This window comes from Poecilia formosa, unplaced genomic scaffold (genome assembly GCF_000485575.1).
Source record: "Poecilia formosa unplaced genomic scaffold, Poecilia_formosa-5.1.2 Scaffold148, whole genome shotgun sequence".
Taxonomy (NCBI): domain Eukaryota; kingdom Metazoa; phylum Chordata; class Actinopteri; order Cyprinodontiformes; family Poeciliidae; genus Poecilia; species Poecilia formosa.
This window is the reverse complement of record NW_006800087.1, coordinates 244,470-259,820: the sequence shown is the minus strand read 5'-3', so window position 1 is coordinate 259,820 and position 15,351 is coordinate 244,470. Positions and strand designations below refer to the sequence as shown.

Sequence of the window (15,351 nt, the reverse complement as noted above, 5' to 3'; positions counted from 1 at the left end):
GATATTAAATAATAATAATAATAATAATAATAATAATAATAATAATAATAATAATAATAATAAAAAACCCTGAAAGTATCGTTGGGTTTTTAAAACTAAAAACTCAATTTGTTCCACAAGAGTTTCAATAAATATCAGTAAATTTAAATATATATATTTTTAAATGTGTGCAGCTTTGTGACTTAAATGCCGCTTCCTAAGTGGCATCCAGAACAGCATTTGTTTTGTGGCATGAATGCTGTGCCATGCAGTCACAGCCATACAATAAATCATAAATAGTCATCACAATCACTCATAATTTTTTATTATCACGATAGAATCACAAGATATTGCGATAAAATTCTAAGTCCATATCTGCCCCCCACCCCTTTTCCGATATGAAATAATTCCTCTGTTAGCGATTTATGCGCAAAAGGATTCCGAGATAAAAAAAAGATGCCAGAATTAGCTGCCTCCTTTAAAAAACAACAACAAACAAATAAAACAAAACAAAACAAAGATATAATCTGAATCTTGTAACAGGTTGTACCTGATTTCCATCTCAGAGAGAGAACCCTTCAAAAAACTCAACCAGAGTGGATTAACGAGCGGCGCTTTGCGAGGCGCAGAGAATCACTTTGAGCCTTTTTACATTCCAGTCTGCTCGATCCAGACTCTGCTCGTTGTTGGGGACTGATCTCCCAACCTGCTCCCCCGAGCCAGGAGCAAAACACGCACACGCATGATTTCAGACACATAATTCCAATCTCTCCTTGCTGCTCAATAAGGACTGGAGGCGCACACGTTACCAGCAGCTTTGAAGACACGCGTGACGCTCGGAATCACGAAGAAAAAGTGGCCACGTAAAAAAAAAAGAAAAAAAAAGCCTGGACTTAAGAGAGGAAAAGTCACGGTGATGCCGAGTGACACTTGGTGTCCGCAGGGTTTGCGCTGCGCGCAAAACGAAGCGTCTCCTCCACATGCAGCTTCCAGCTGAGCTGCAATTACATAACTTCACTAAGAAACTCCGCTTTGGGCAAAAACTGGCACCAAACGAGCTCCAAGAGATCACGGAGGGATGCAGGGACACGACGAAAAGCAGCAAGAAGCCAACAAGTAGCACAAGTGAGCAAACAGAAATTCAACTATTGCATTTTCTGGAATTTTCCGTCTACAACAGACAAGATTTTATTTTATAAAATAAGAATATTAAAGATGTTTGAGACCTACCTGCATGGTGTTTTTTCCCAGAGAGATTCCCGTGGAGAGTGTGTCCTCTTTGCGCGGAGCCTAAATCTGACTGTCGCTCCTCTGGATGCGAAGGAATGTGTGCACACACACATTTATCCATGCACACACACACGCACACGCACTCACACACAGGGATTCACGGAGAGGGTGGGGTGCAGCAGGGAGCGGCTACAGAGGACACAACTGGACATCCATATTTTAGAGACGTGGGGAAAGCCACCAAACTGCCTGTGGATTTATTTATCCAACAAGTTAACCTGTAACATCTGGGCAGATGTGCAACATTAACCCTCACAGCTGGACTGGTGCAGCTGCTTCTCTTTAAATGAGATTAATGTGGTACTTTCTCCATCTTTAGAGATTTCCCTCACTGTGTGGTGCTCAGACTTTTATATCACACACTTATTGGCACTTTGCAGCTTAATGGAGGTTAATAAGATCTCACTACTGATTTCATTAAAGACTTCAACATCAGCTTCAGAGAGATCATTAGCTAACACTTTTAGTCTACTGGTAGGAATGGCTTTTATCTCCTGATTGTGTGAGAGAACAAACTGGGTAGCCAGTCTATAGCTCTGGGTAACTCAAAGATATACAGCAAACCAGGAACGCACAAATCAAGTCAATAAGTGGGTATGCATTACATGCAACGCGTAGAGGGGCTGCGCAAAAGAGAGAACCCACAACTACAGCAAAATACCTTGTTGTCAAGGATTTGGCTGAAGCTGGTAAGAAAGTGTCATTACCCAGAGTGAAACAAGTTTTCTACCAACATGGACTGAAAGGCCGCTCACTGCGGAGGAAGCCGTTACTTCATAAACATTACAAATAAGATTACAGTTTGTAAAGACTGAGAGACAATGATGACTTTAGGGCTACATTCACACAGCAGATACTGAGGCTCGATTCAGATTTTTTGCTGAAATCAGATTTTGTTTTGTTGACATTTACCCAAAGCAATCGCATGCACAGAAAGCACAACACTAAAGGAAATAATAGCGGAAGAATCCGTTTATGGATTGATTATAGGACTGACACCCAGTTGTTGATCATTTAAGACTTGTGTTTCCTTTGCAGTTTTGCAAAATACGCAACTTTGATACAGCCGAACAACCATCTCATCCTGGCGCAAGAACTTTTGATCAAAAAACATGTTTTTAAATTATGTTTCCTTTAAGCAAATTTATTTTTGTAATTCCAATTTGCGTAATCATATGATCAAGGAAAACACAGTTATTGACACAGGCAGAGTTTCAATTGATAATTGCATGAAATTAGCAGAATACAAAGTTTTGTGCATATTTGTAATGAAAACACATCTACTGACTTCTTTCATTATCTTAATTTTCAGACACTGTTTTCATCCTGATTTCGGTGCAGAATTATGACGCATGTCTCACTACAATAACATAGAAGTTGGATAAAATGCAACATGGCCGCCTTGACTGCAGAAAACAAATGGATGAATATTCAAATTGGCATCACATATGGAAGTGGCACAGATCAGATCAGAACTGAATCAGTCATTACTGGTGAAAAAGTTGTATATATGTTGCATATGATGTGAAAAAAGGGGATTTTGTTCGCATTTGCCAGCTGTGTGGACAGTAACCTAAATGATGGAGACAGATCTTGTGGTTTGATGAAACTAAGATTGAAATGTTTGGCCATAATGACCATCATTAGAAAAAAAGGGGGGGAAACTGTAAGCCTGAGAACGTCATCCTAACTGTGATATATTAGGTGTTGCGTGGGTGTTTTACTGCAGGAGATAATGGAGTACTCCATAAAATAGATTGGTCTTATAGAGAAAGAATATATTAAGCAGAGATATCGAAGCAGCATCTCTGCACATCAGCAGGAAGTTAAAGCGGGTGCAAAGATCAGATCGGTCTTCCAAACAGACCCTGTTTATTAAAATGCAGCTTAAACACTCACATGTTAAAGCTGCAGATTGTTTACAAACTATAAGCACACACTTAGTTTTGCTTCTAATTTAAAAAGCTGTCAAATCTGGTTCAATAAAACTTTAAAATGCAGAAATTTAAATTAGTTTCATAAGAACTTGAGCTGTTTTCATTAGAAATTAATTAAATTGTCAGACTGCTACACAAATGTGTCATTTTTCTATAATATGGCAGCAGAAAAAGTGACAAAAACACAACCTTTATAAATTAATTAATCTCTTTTCTCCCCTTGTCATCATTGCAGCAAATTTAAGATAATGTGAGGAAGATGCTCTCTTTTGTGTGTTTGTGTTACATGATCGTCATGAGAGTCTTTCAGAGAGAAATGCAATTAACGCCCTGCTAGAGAAACAATGTGTGCCTGGTCGGGAGCTAAATCAATTTAGTAGACGCCTTCCTGTAAAGCAGCCTGCAGCTGGAAGGAAGAGGCAGCAGAACCGGGCCAAACGGCGACAGAGGGAGGTCAAGCTTCTTCACACATCACACTGATTGTTTAATGAGCAGCCAGGAAATGTTACCGTCCTGCAGGGCGTAAGAGGGGAGGCAGCCTTTCCAATTAAGCTGATTCCTGTTATTCAACTAAGCTGGAGAAGAAACAACCTGAAAACACAAACTCTCGCTGTAAAACCGACAGATTAGGACTGAATTCATGTAGCGCTTTTCTGGAAACACAAAGAGCCATATTCACCCCGTCACAGACTGCTGTGCTGATTGGATCGGGAGGCAACTACTTTTTAAATACTTGTTAAAACTGTCACTATGTTGTGAGGCAGATAATCTGTGAAAACATTGATCTCCTCCACTCCTCCCAGTGGAAAATCAACCAATCAGAATAAAGAGGAGGGTCTTAGTGCTGTCAATCAATCTCATGTACTTGCTGCTCAATGTGTTAATGGTGGAAAAACAACTTACTGTTCCAGGAAGACTGTTTATGAAAGTTATGTTATTGCAGTATTATATTATCATCAAGTAAAAACACAAAATAATGAATTAAAATTAGGGAAGATGTCAATTATAGAGAACAAGGATGTGTGGAAACCAAAGTAGAAAGATTAGTGAGAAAACATTGGAGATGTATGTAAATATTTAAGTGGGAAATAAAATGTTTATTATTAGTAAAAAAAACACTAAAGTCTTACCCAGCAAACACAGAAAATATAAATATGAAACAATAAAATCTAGAATAGTAGAGATCAATATTCTTAGAACATAACAGCTTTTACAATTATTATAAACAACCTGAATAGCAAAAAGTAATATAAATATATTATGTAAAAGTTACAGAAATCAAAGTAAACTATGAGATATTAAATAGCTTTACCCCACATTCAGCTTTTCAGGGGAGGTTTAGTTTGGTTACAGAGTCACTCCGACTAAAAACCTCTGATACTTTTCTGGGTCAATGTTTTAAAAACACAGTTTGATCCTTGTTTTAATAAAATATGAAAGTCAAGTACTTTGGATCAGACTCTTTTCAGCTGGATCAGTGAAGTCCCATCAGAGCGTATTTGGTACCTCATTAAATATGCTGTCTGAGCCCAAAGTGAAACACAAAATTTACTTGTAAAACACAAACCAATACAAGTTAAAGTTAAATAAAATCTCTGGTTATGAAAATTTAATATTAGTGTAGCTGTATCTCTCATGAGACACACTGCACATAAATAAATGCCTTCAAGACGATTGAATGACTTGTTTTTGTAAAGATATTTAATGTGAATTGGTGCAATAATAATAAACTGCATTAAACTGAAGAGGCTTAATAAACAGCGATGTTTCACCTCCAAATTTATTTCATAAAGCATCTTTTAGGGCAGTATTGTTCATCGTTTCTGCTGAATATCTTATAAACATTTTATAATGTCACAATTATTTCTTTAAGGACAGAATCATCATTACATTTGGCTGCTGTCTGATAAAAATAAAACCAGTCCTACACAATAAAAACCCTGTTACAGGTCCAGAGAGAGACATATTATTCTCGTAACTGAAGATTTGATCTCTAAAGAGATTTTCAACTAACTGGATTTTTTGACAGAACCTCAGATCTAATCGTATTATCTTAATTTTATCTCCTCTCTGCCATGTTATCTCCTACACACACACACGCACGGACACACACACGTGCGCGCGCGCACACACGGACACACACGCGCGCACACACACATTTTACTGTCTTATCAATGTAAATGTATGTTATCACAAACATCGTTTGGAGGTCAGTGAAGGAGAACATTGTGTTATTCTGGATGTGTTGTTTCCCTGGTTTTCTTTTATTTATCCCCTCACACACATCAGTATGTCTTCCTCAGTGAGGAAGGATCAGAAACAGCTACTCTTACTTGAGTAAATTTCTGAGTTCTCCACCCAGTGAATGAAGAACAAACATGTCTTAACCAAAAATTCACCAGACTGTAAAAACGTCTCTAATTTACGGTAAAATACCAGCAGCTGTGGTTTTAACGTATAAATATAATATACCGGGTAAATATGTATTTTACTGTATAAATACAAATTTTACCATGTTAATATGGATTTTACCAAATTTATACTATAAAATTGCTGCCAGTATTTTACCATAAATTAGAGACTTTTTTTTTCTTTTTTTACAGTGCAGATACAGACACACATCTACAGTTTTATAAGTTTAATATTGAAAGAAACTAATTTGGAAAAAAATATTAATTTTTACCTGTTTTTGTTATTTATATTAATTATTTTCATTTTGGTCTTTAAAATACCAACATTTCCACGTAACGTTAAGTTTTGGTCTGTTTAATTATGTATTTTTTAAATATTAAATGTTTTGATACTTTTACTTGAATAATTTTTTGGATGGTTAGATTTTACTTTTACTTGCACAAAAATACAATGAAGTTGTGCTACTCCTACTTGAGTACAACTTCTGGGTACTCTGCATAAAACTATAAAGCATAAAATAATTGATTGCATAAATATTCGCCCCCTTCAAGTCAGTGTTTAGATGCTCCTTTGGTTGTGATCACAGCTCGGAGTCTCTGTGGATAAGTCTCAGTCAGTTTGCAGGGGATCTGCTGTGGCTTTGACTAGGCCAGAACATCAATGTTGTTGTTTTCAAACCATTTATGTGCAGCTCGAGCTATATGCTGCTGAAAGACACTAGGACTTGCTGCATATGCTATCCTTTAGTGATTTAAGTAAGAGTTTGAATGTCAAGACCAAGAGGCCAAATCGAGCCTCCATTCATTATCTGTAGGTTTTCTTCCTCTCACAGATTTAAATTATATCAGAGCTGTAAAACTGCTTGCCCTCTCCGTTTTCACTGTCTGTGTCTCCTTTCATCTTGTGGATGGCCTTTTGGTGGGTCTTAAATGCCATCTTGATATTTTACCGTTTCTAGTGTGAATATAAAAAGGAGATCTGCGAAGGTCAGTTCGGCTTTTTCAAAGATATTTGTTGCTCAGTTGTCATTCTGTAAAGCTGAGTTAAGAAATGTTCTATTTATTTTTTAAAATATTTAATATTTCTGGGAACTCCATACACAATAAATGCTTTTCATTAATGATATAACCAACAACATATTCAAATATTACATCCCCCCCTCCCCCGACCCCCCAAACACAATGATACACAAACAACGGTAACATTTTATTTGACAGGGGGTGAATAAGACTGTCATGACACTTTCATAAACATGTCATAACACCTGTCATGAACATGAATAAGCCTTCATGAATATTTATGACTGTTGTCATAAAGCGTCATTCGGTAAATTATGACACTTTTAATACAAAGTTGACATTATTCAAAATGTCTTTGTTATGACAACTTGACATTAACCAATAAATCATTACTGTTTAAACTTTACCTTTAATAACATAAAGTTACCTAATTTTTAAAGCACAATCAGTAATACTTTTATAACAAATTTATATCAGTAATGATTTCTTGGTTAATGTCAAGTTGTCATAACAAAGACATTTTGAATAATGTCAACTGTGTATTAAAAGTGTCATAATTTACCGAATGACGCTTTATGACAACAGTCATAAATATTCATGAAGGCTCATTCATGTTCATGACATGTGTTATGTCATGTTTATGACGGTGTCATGTCAGTCTAATTCACCCCCCTTCAAATAAAGTGTTACCCAAACAACTAAGCAATATTCAATAAAAATAAAATAATAAAAAAAACTGCAGTGACTATCTAAAACACTTCACATTTGTATTTCCTTTCAAAAGTTTTCATTATTTTAAATACCTTTAAGTAGTCTGGTCAGTTTTGCCTATTTTGAGTTTCTTCCAGAAAGAGCTATTTTAAGGTGTCCTGTCACTTTAAATCCAAATACGCTGCTGCTGGCCACGCCCCTTAAATCAACATTTACACTCGCACATGAAAATGACTGCAAACAAATGCGCAATTACACAACTGTCTTTAAATATTAAATAAACATATTTTCTGAATGGTAAGTAAACAATTAAAAACTTGTTTTATTGTGCTTTACAGCGGTTAAACCAGATGACCAAACGGTTGGAGCTCCACTTGGGTTGCTAGGTGACGGGGCTGGGCTCGCAGGGGTTGCTAGGTAACCGTGAACAGCCGTTGACAGTGACTTAAAAATCAGGCGGTTGTGTAAACGGTTCATTTTCCAGACACCAATAAATATTAACTTACTCCCAACAAGCACCAAGGTTGTTTTTAGAAGCAGTTCAAACCCAAATGGAAGAATAAAACATTTTGCATAATATGTGAATGTTAAATAAAAGTGTGATCAGGCATCTGCAGCACTTTGTGAAAGTATAATTCAATCATTTAAATTAAGTGTGATTTAAGATTTAAATGACGAGAGACTAAACCAAAACCTTTTGCCCTAAATCCAAAACATTATGTGTAAATGAAAAGTAACACTTCCCATCTCCCTAAACATGTCATTCAAAGTGAAGGCCTAAATCTAATTCAGAACTTGAAATACATATTTCATCCAATCTGTCTGATTGTGAGCAAGTTTGAAAAAAAGATTTGGGAATTTCTGTCTCTTTGTATTTAAAATAAGCAGAAACATAAATGATTTTCATTTGCAACTGCAAATGATGGCTCTCCAAAGTCTTGATTCACATACAAATGGTCCATTTTCAGATTTGTGACAGTGGAAACATTTTAAATGCATAATTTATCTTCTCCTTCACAATCATGCTCTACTTTGTGCCGGTCCGTCACATAAAATGCCAACAAAATACATTGACGGTATATATTGGGTTGAAATCTTTGTTTGCACTTTTATTATTCCAGAAATTACCTTGCACCTTCTAGAGTTGGGCTCCTTCAATATGAGACCAACATCTGAAATCAAATTATTTTCCACCGATTTTCTCTTTTTAGCTTACACATCTCTGCTTCCTGCAATCCAGAGCAACTCTGTGTTCGGATAGTGAGATTAAAGTCAGAAATGTGCTTTTAATGAGCATCCGTGAGACAAATGAACCACTGAAGTTGCAGCTGGGGGATACTGTATTATTTTCCAAGCTCAAGGCTGCATCACAATGCAGATGGATAATGAAATATATTGAAACTTTACCTTTAAAATGCTAAATCAAAGTAAAAAAAAAGCTTATTGTGTGTATTTCTGTGCAACCGCTCTCCTAATTGTGCATCTACATTCTTCCCTCAGAGCGGGGATTCACACGTTTCCCTTTTGATGAATGTTTGAGAGTCCATTCACATCGGCTGGAAGCTCGTCGCCATGAAGGCAGATGAGGACTCATCATCAAAGTAATGTAAATCCCGTCTGCCGCTGGCGGAGGTTCCCCAAAGAAAAGCTTCACGGCTGGAATATGCCGTCACTCCTGTGCCTTCAGACAGAGAAGAAGCTGAGGAATAACACAGACACACAAAAGCCGCCGCAGCTCGGGAGTAACTCACCCCTCAGGATTTCATGTTTCTATGGAGAAGTATGCCTATTTTTAGAAGCGATATAAATAGATCTTCCTGTAGCTCCAATGCTCAAAATCCAGTCCCCAGAAGCGATTATTCTATGCCATTTGTTTTTTTTCTCTCTGTGACCCTATTTCAAAGCTGCACAGCAAAAGTTTGATCCCTCTCTCTCGTATGATTGACAGGAAGAACGCCCAGCGCTTTACTGAGAAAGTGGAAAATAAAGTGCAATTTGTCTCAGAGACATTACAACTGAGCTGTGTGATCTGAGACCCCACTGAGGAAAACATTTCTCCACCCAGAACTCCTAAAACAACTGCTTCATTAAACAAAATAAACCTACTAATCAACAAACTAACACGGGGACACAAGCAGTTTATTGAGTAGTTGAGGGGCAGGCGGCTAACTTTGTAGCTGTGGAAACCGTTGCTAGGTAACCTGAGGCAAACAGGGACAAAGATCTGATTGTGATGGAAAGCAAGGTGTTGGAAATCAGAGGAGTGGAAGAAAGTAGCGGGTTGCGATACAGAGTTTGAACTTTATCGCAGTATTTGTGATAAAAAATACTATTATTAATTTTTTTAGGTGGTTTTGCAGGATGGTGACTGCATGGCACAGCATTCCTAGCGACTCAAACACTTGAAAAACTTTCTCATTTGCTTAAAAAATAGTGTGATTTATATCATTAAGCTGCACACAGTAACTTCATTTAGTAAAATTTTCTAAGTCACTGATTTTTTTGAGGCTCTCGTCTATTAAAAGTGGAGAAAACAGCAAAAATAAAATTTGTGATCATGTTAGTTTTCTTTGTTAACATCAATAATTGAAAGATATAATGGGAAATTCTATGCTAGATGCCAACTTCTAGAAGAAGTTCAGACAAACAGTGGATACAAAATGAAGTGAAGATCACTGAGAAGGAAAATTTGGTTCTCTAATAATTTTCTTTTTTTGTTAAAAGAATGTTAAATCTCAACAAACGAGATGAAAGATGCAAAATTTACAGAATTATAAATCAAAATGAACCCAAGTACTTTTGTTAAGAGAGAAAATTTTATGAATAAGACCTTAGCAAATATTTTTGGTTCAGTTTTTGGTACTAATATACTAGAAATAACAGAAAACTAACTTTTCAGTTAGATATAGGAACTGGTTTTAGATCAATAATTCCTCAACACTGATTAAAAAGTACTCGTTCCAGTGGCAGAGATTTTTCTCACATTATATGTTGAAACATTAAGGGAAGAAGTGCAGGGTTTTTTTAATGTGACAAAAATTAAGCATCAAAATAAATGTTATTAATTTTGACCTAGTCGAAACTGTGACTCACATATAAAATATTTTTGGAAATAATTCATAATCTGTGTTTTTCCCTTTAAAAATTACGAGTTTTGGTGGCAAAAACATTAAAAAAATTAGAAAATATGATGAACTTTATATTCCACATTTCAAATCGGGCTGATCAAACAGTTCACCTGTTGGGATTGGAGGCCTTTTTTGTTTCTGTTTTGTTTTTTGAATTTCAGGTTTTCCTCTCAGGCACAACAAAAAGCTAGAAGTTGATGATCATGAAAATAGAAGAAGCACATTGTCGCAGCAGCGTCCATGTGTGCTGAACTGTTCCCAGCCTGTTGGAGAAACGTGACACCAGTACGTTATGAGAAATCACAAACAGAGAGAGAGAGAGAGAGAGACAGTTCTGCCTCTCGATGGACGACCGCGCTCCCCTCACATTCCTCACATTTGGTTTCCTCATCTTCTCCTCTGCTGCTGTGAAATCTGACTGACAGCAAACAGGGACAAAGAGGACATCCCATTAATATGCTAATCTGTGTGGGGATGACTTCAACACACGGAGCAGAGTCAGGAATACATGTGTGTCATCTGTGCAGCAAGCTGTGTAAAATCAAAGCTCACGGAGGAGGAGAAAGAGGAGGAGGAGGAGGAAGGTGAACGGTGGAAAAAGGGAGCCGAGACGACATGAATAAAAACTAAAGTGGAAGGCTTTTGCAGAGGGAATCCCCTCTGCATCACAGAAATCACAAGCTGCATCTGTTTGTCAAAGCGTCAACATCTTTCTGTCTTCAATATTGACCTTTATCAACTCAGTAAAAACTACAGGATCAATGTTCCTGATTTTAAAAACTGAGGAATTATCGCATATTAAAATATGTTCAGTCAGTATGAATCGGGTTGCATTTTATTTTTTTTCTCTGTTTTTTGTTATTCTTCTGCTTTCTGCTGTTTTAATGTTTTGTGAACAGGTCATTCTTGAAATTGAAAATTTCTTCTCAATCAACTTAAATAAAGGATAAATAAAAAATATATGAATGTTACTTTTATCAAAATCGAATGTTTTTTACATATTTGGTAAAACTACCACTATGTCGTGACAGTATAATGAGACAGATAAGCTGTGATAAAAATCGAGCTCCATGGTCACAGCTTGGTCTGAACCAACCAATCAGAGCTACTCTTGCTAATGCTAAAGCTAGTTAGCATTGCCACCAATGAGAGCGAATAGACGTTTTTTCTGTAACGATGAGTTGTTTCTCCTCCATTTAGCATTTAGCAGCACGTATGCGACATTCGTGTCATGACTGACAGCGCTAAGACCCGCCTCCTGGCTCTGATTGGTTGTTTTTGACCTGGAGCGGTGCACTTCTTCAGACAGTTGCTCATGGAGGAGGTGGAAGATCTTTTCACAGATTATCTGGTTCATATTAAACTGTCACAACATGGTGACAGCTTATTGGCAGACAAATATGTAATATATTATTATTTTTTTTTTTAACAGAAATTGCGTACTGGAGCTTTAAGCAGGATGTTGTCTGACGGATCATGGACTGCATGTTCCTGCCATGCTCAGCCTTCTGTGCTGGGATAAATATCCATGGAACCTGCTTTTGTTTAGATGCTTCAGGGCTTGATTGACAAGAAGAGACAGAAACTACTGCATCTGTCCTGCTCACTTTCAGCATGAATCCACTGTACGCTCTGACACCATTCATTCACAAGCCGCTTGTTTTGCAGCTGATAAGACAGCAGGCGGTTTGAAAAGCCTCTGAAAGACGCCTCCACCGTCTCCTCAGCTTCACAGACCCGAGGGACAAGCTAGAACCGCCTACCCTTTCCTTTCCTTCTGCCGTGTCAGTGTAGACCCCCACAAACACACACACACTAACACACACTCTGCCACAGAGCCAGAAAGACAAAGATAGACAGCCAGAAAGAGTGTTTCATCCCTTTCCCCTTATCTCTCTGGCCAAAATCCCCTGCCTCCAGAAAGCAATTTAAAGGCCAGAGAGAAGCAGACAGAAGTGAGACAGCAAACCAGAGAAATGCAGGAAGGAAGGCTCCCGATAACTTTATGTTAAACTGCATTAGGCATGCAGTATAACATACGTGTTAAACTGCACTTAACACTGCATTCCTAATGTTAAACTGCATTAGGAATGCAGTTTAACATAAAGAAATCTCCTTAAATAAGATTATAGACATTATGTGAATGGTGATACTAGATAGTGATATTTAAGTCAAAACAGTAGCATCTTGCAAAAGTATTTAGACCCATTAAACTTTTTAGTTTTTTTTACATCACATGATTTTTGATGATAGTAATGCACAAAGTTGTGCAAAGCTATGAAGTCAAAGGGAAAGACAAATATGAATTTCACATTTTCTTATGAATAAAAATGTGAAAACTGTGGCAGGCGTTTGTATTGGGCCAAGTTCATGAGTTCATCGTCTTCATGAATATTTGCAGATCAGGAGAAAGTCCTCATGAAGGCAGAGTGTCTTCAGTCAGAGGTTCTTCAGATTTACTGTAATACAGACTGCTACAAGAGATCTTTCCTGCCAACAGCAACAATCTACAATAACTCTTTGAAAAATGAGTGAGTTACAACAATGTTTAATTTCCCTTTGGGTCCCTGAATTTGAATTTGAAAGTTGTGGAAATTTTTAATGGAGAAATTTTTATGCAAAATTCACATTTTACATTTATGCTTCATTTGGGTCTCAGCTGCTTCTAAAAAACAGCTCAAGTGTTAAAAACTAAAACCCCGATTTTAATTCATTTTATGTTTTTTGGTGTCTGGAAAATGAGCCGTTTCAATTGTTAAGTCACATTTCCATGCACTGCGACCTTACCCAACAACCCCTGCCAAGCCCAACCCCCGTTACCTAGCAACCCCTGCCACGCCCAGCCCTCGTTACCTAGCAACCCAAGCGAAACTCCCAGATATTTAAGTGTTTAAATCTGCAAACCTGGTGGGACAGTTTTTCAAAAGACTTGTGAAAGGATGTTCTATCAAGAATATATAAATATTTATAATTTTCTCAAAATTTCTGTTTATTGATCATCTCAAATAATAAAATAAGGTTGTGTTTGGAATGCTACAAATTCTTAAAAAGGATTCAAGATTCTCAAAAAGTACTTCTGATTTCCAACAGGGAAAACCTTCAGCTGAATCAAAGATAAACTGTCTGAGTGACCTAATTTTGTCGAAACTTCCTTAAATCATTACGTCCGACACCAGAATTGCTGCTCTGACGATAAGGTCAATATATCTGAGTCTGAATAGTAGCCAATTAAAAAGTGGAAACCCCCCATCCCGAACTCTCCTCTTCCCATCCCAGGGCGTAATTAATCTTAAATTGAATGCCTGTGTTTAATTAAATAGTGAGGCATTTTAAATGGCTGAGCTGTGACTTTGCTTTATCGGTCACTCTGTTAGATGACAGACCCATCTCATTACCCGGCTCTCTGTTGGGAGACTGTCTGCTTCCCTTATCTGAAAAACAGTAGCTCCATCAGGTTAACTAATGCACGGTTAAAGCACTTATGGTGCTCTTTAGGAAATAATTTATGCGACCAGTTTCCATCGTCTCAGGAGCATTTTTCTGCTAAGGAAAACATCTGGAGTGGAATGACAGAGACGCAGCTTTATCAGAAAAATGGGTATTAATATATGTATAAAACTAAAATCCTCTTTTGCTGCTGCTTGGTGTCGGCTGGGGCTTTTCAGCAGAAACATTTTGATGTTTTAGGAAAGTCTGGGATTACATTGACATGCAATCTGCTGGGATGCTGTAATCTGCTCTGTCTATGTTTTCTTAATCCAAACATCACAGGTGCGTGTAGAGCAATGTTTTACAGCCAACATTTTAAAATCCTTCTAAAAGATTAATAAAACAAAATACAAACGAAAACGTTAAAGGGATTTCTGCAGTCAGCAACATAAATCCCTAGCTTAGCTAAGCCTAGCCTAGCATAGGAAGCAGACAGGGCCAAGTACTCTCCAGAGATGAAGAAAAATCCCTTGAGCAGCACCTTTAGAGCTCACTAATTAACATTTGACATTTTTTAATTGTTGCAGACACTGAGGCATAAAATGAAACAGTCCACTAGTGACCAGAAGTTTCCTCTGGGTTTGTTGCTAAGAAACTAAGTGGGAAACACATAGCGCTCATAAAGCATTGAAGTGTCATTTTTAAACTTAGAATAAATGCAGTTCTTTTCTGCAAATTAAAGCAAGACAATATTCGTAAATTTATAGATGCTCGTTAATTATTTTTGTCTCTTTGAATTGAGCTGGTTGTCAAGTTAACACGGTTTCCACTCTGTATGCATGCTAGCTAAGCTAACTAGCTAAACTGAATTTATGGCAGAATTATTTTTTCTTCTCTTTTCTTTTTATATATTTTTTACTACTTTTCTTATTAATTATTTTTACAGTGAGTAGGCTTTACATTATGATACCTGAAACAACCAGATGGATGAAGGATGGACGTAAGTAAGTAAGTGATTAAGTAAGAAAAGAAGGAAGCGTACAAGGAAGGGCACAAGGGAGGAAAGCAAGAAGGAAGGAAGGAAATCAGGGAAGGACACAAGAAAGGACACATGTAAGAGATGGAGAAAGGTCAGACAGTGGTTTCTTCAGAGCCTCTGTAATACTGGCAGCTACAGGAGATCATCACCACGGTCATCATCATCTACAACAATTTGGGATTAAATTAAAATAAAATTGGATTTAACTGAATTGAAAGACAGAGAAGTGAAGGCACAAGGAGAAAATAGAAAGAAAGAGAGATATAAAGAGATAAAGGAAGGAAGAAGAAAAGACTGGTTAATTTGTCAAATGCAATAAAATACTTTGGAATAGAAAAACCATTCCACTCGCTATAATTATTGTAATTTCATATATATATATATATACATACATATATATATATATA

The 15,351-nt window shown here is 37.0% G+C and overlaps 2 protein-coding genes across 3 annotated transcripts in view; both read right to left on the bottom strand.

The window, feature by feature from the left end:
• Window positions 1-1,318, bottom strand: part of kcnip3b (Kv channel interacting protein 3b, calsenilin) — a 44,291-nt gene extending 42,973 nt beyond the window's left edge. For both annotated transcript variants that reach the window (XM_007563485.2, XM_016677129.1), the window contains exon 1: window positions 1,210-1,318. In XM_007563485.2, coding sequence (XP_007563547.1) covers window positions 1,210-1,215 — 6 coding nt within the window. In that variant the 5' untranslated portion in view covers window positions 1,216-1,318. The remainder of the gene's footprint in view (window positions 1-1,209) is intronic.
• The window catches only part of LOC103145867 (lymphocyte antigen 6 family member D), a 670,619-nt gene that overhangs the window by 418,715 nt on the left and 236,553 nt on the right, over window positions 1-15,351 (bottom strand). The gene's annotated exons all lie outside the window — the stretch shown is intronic.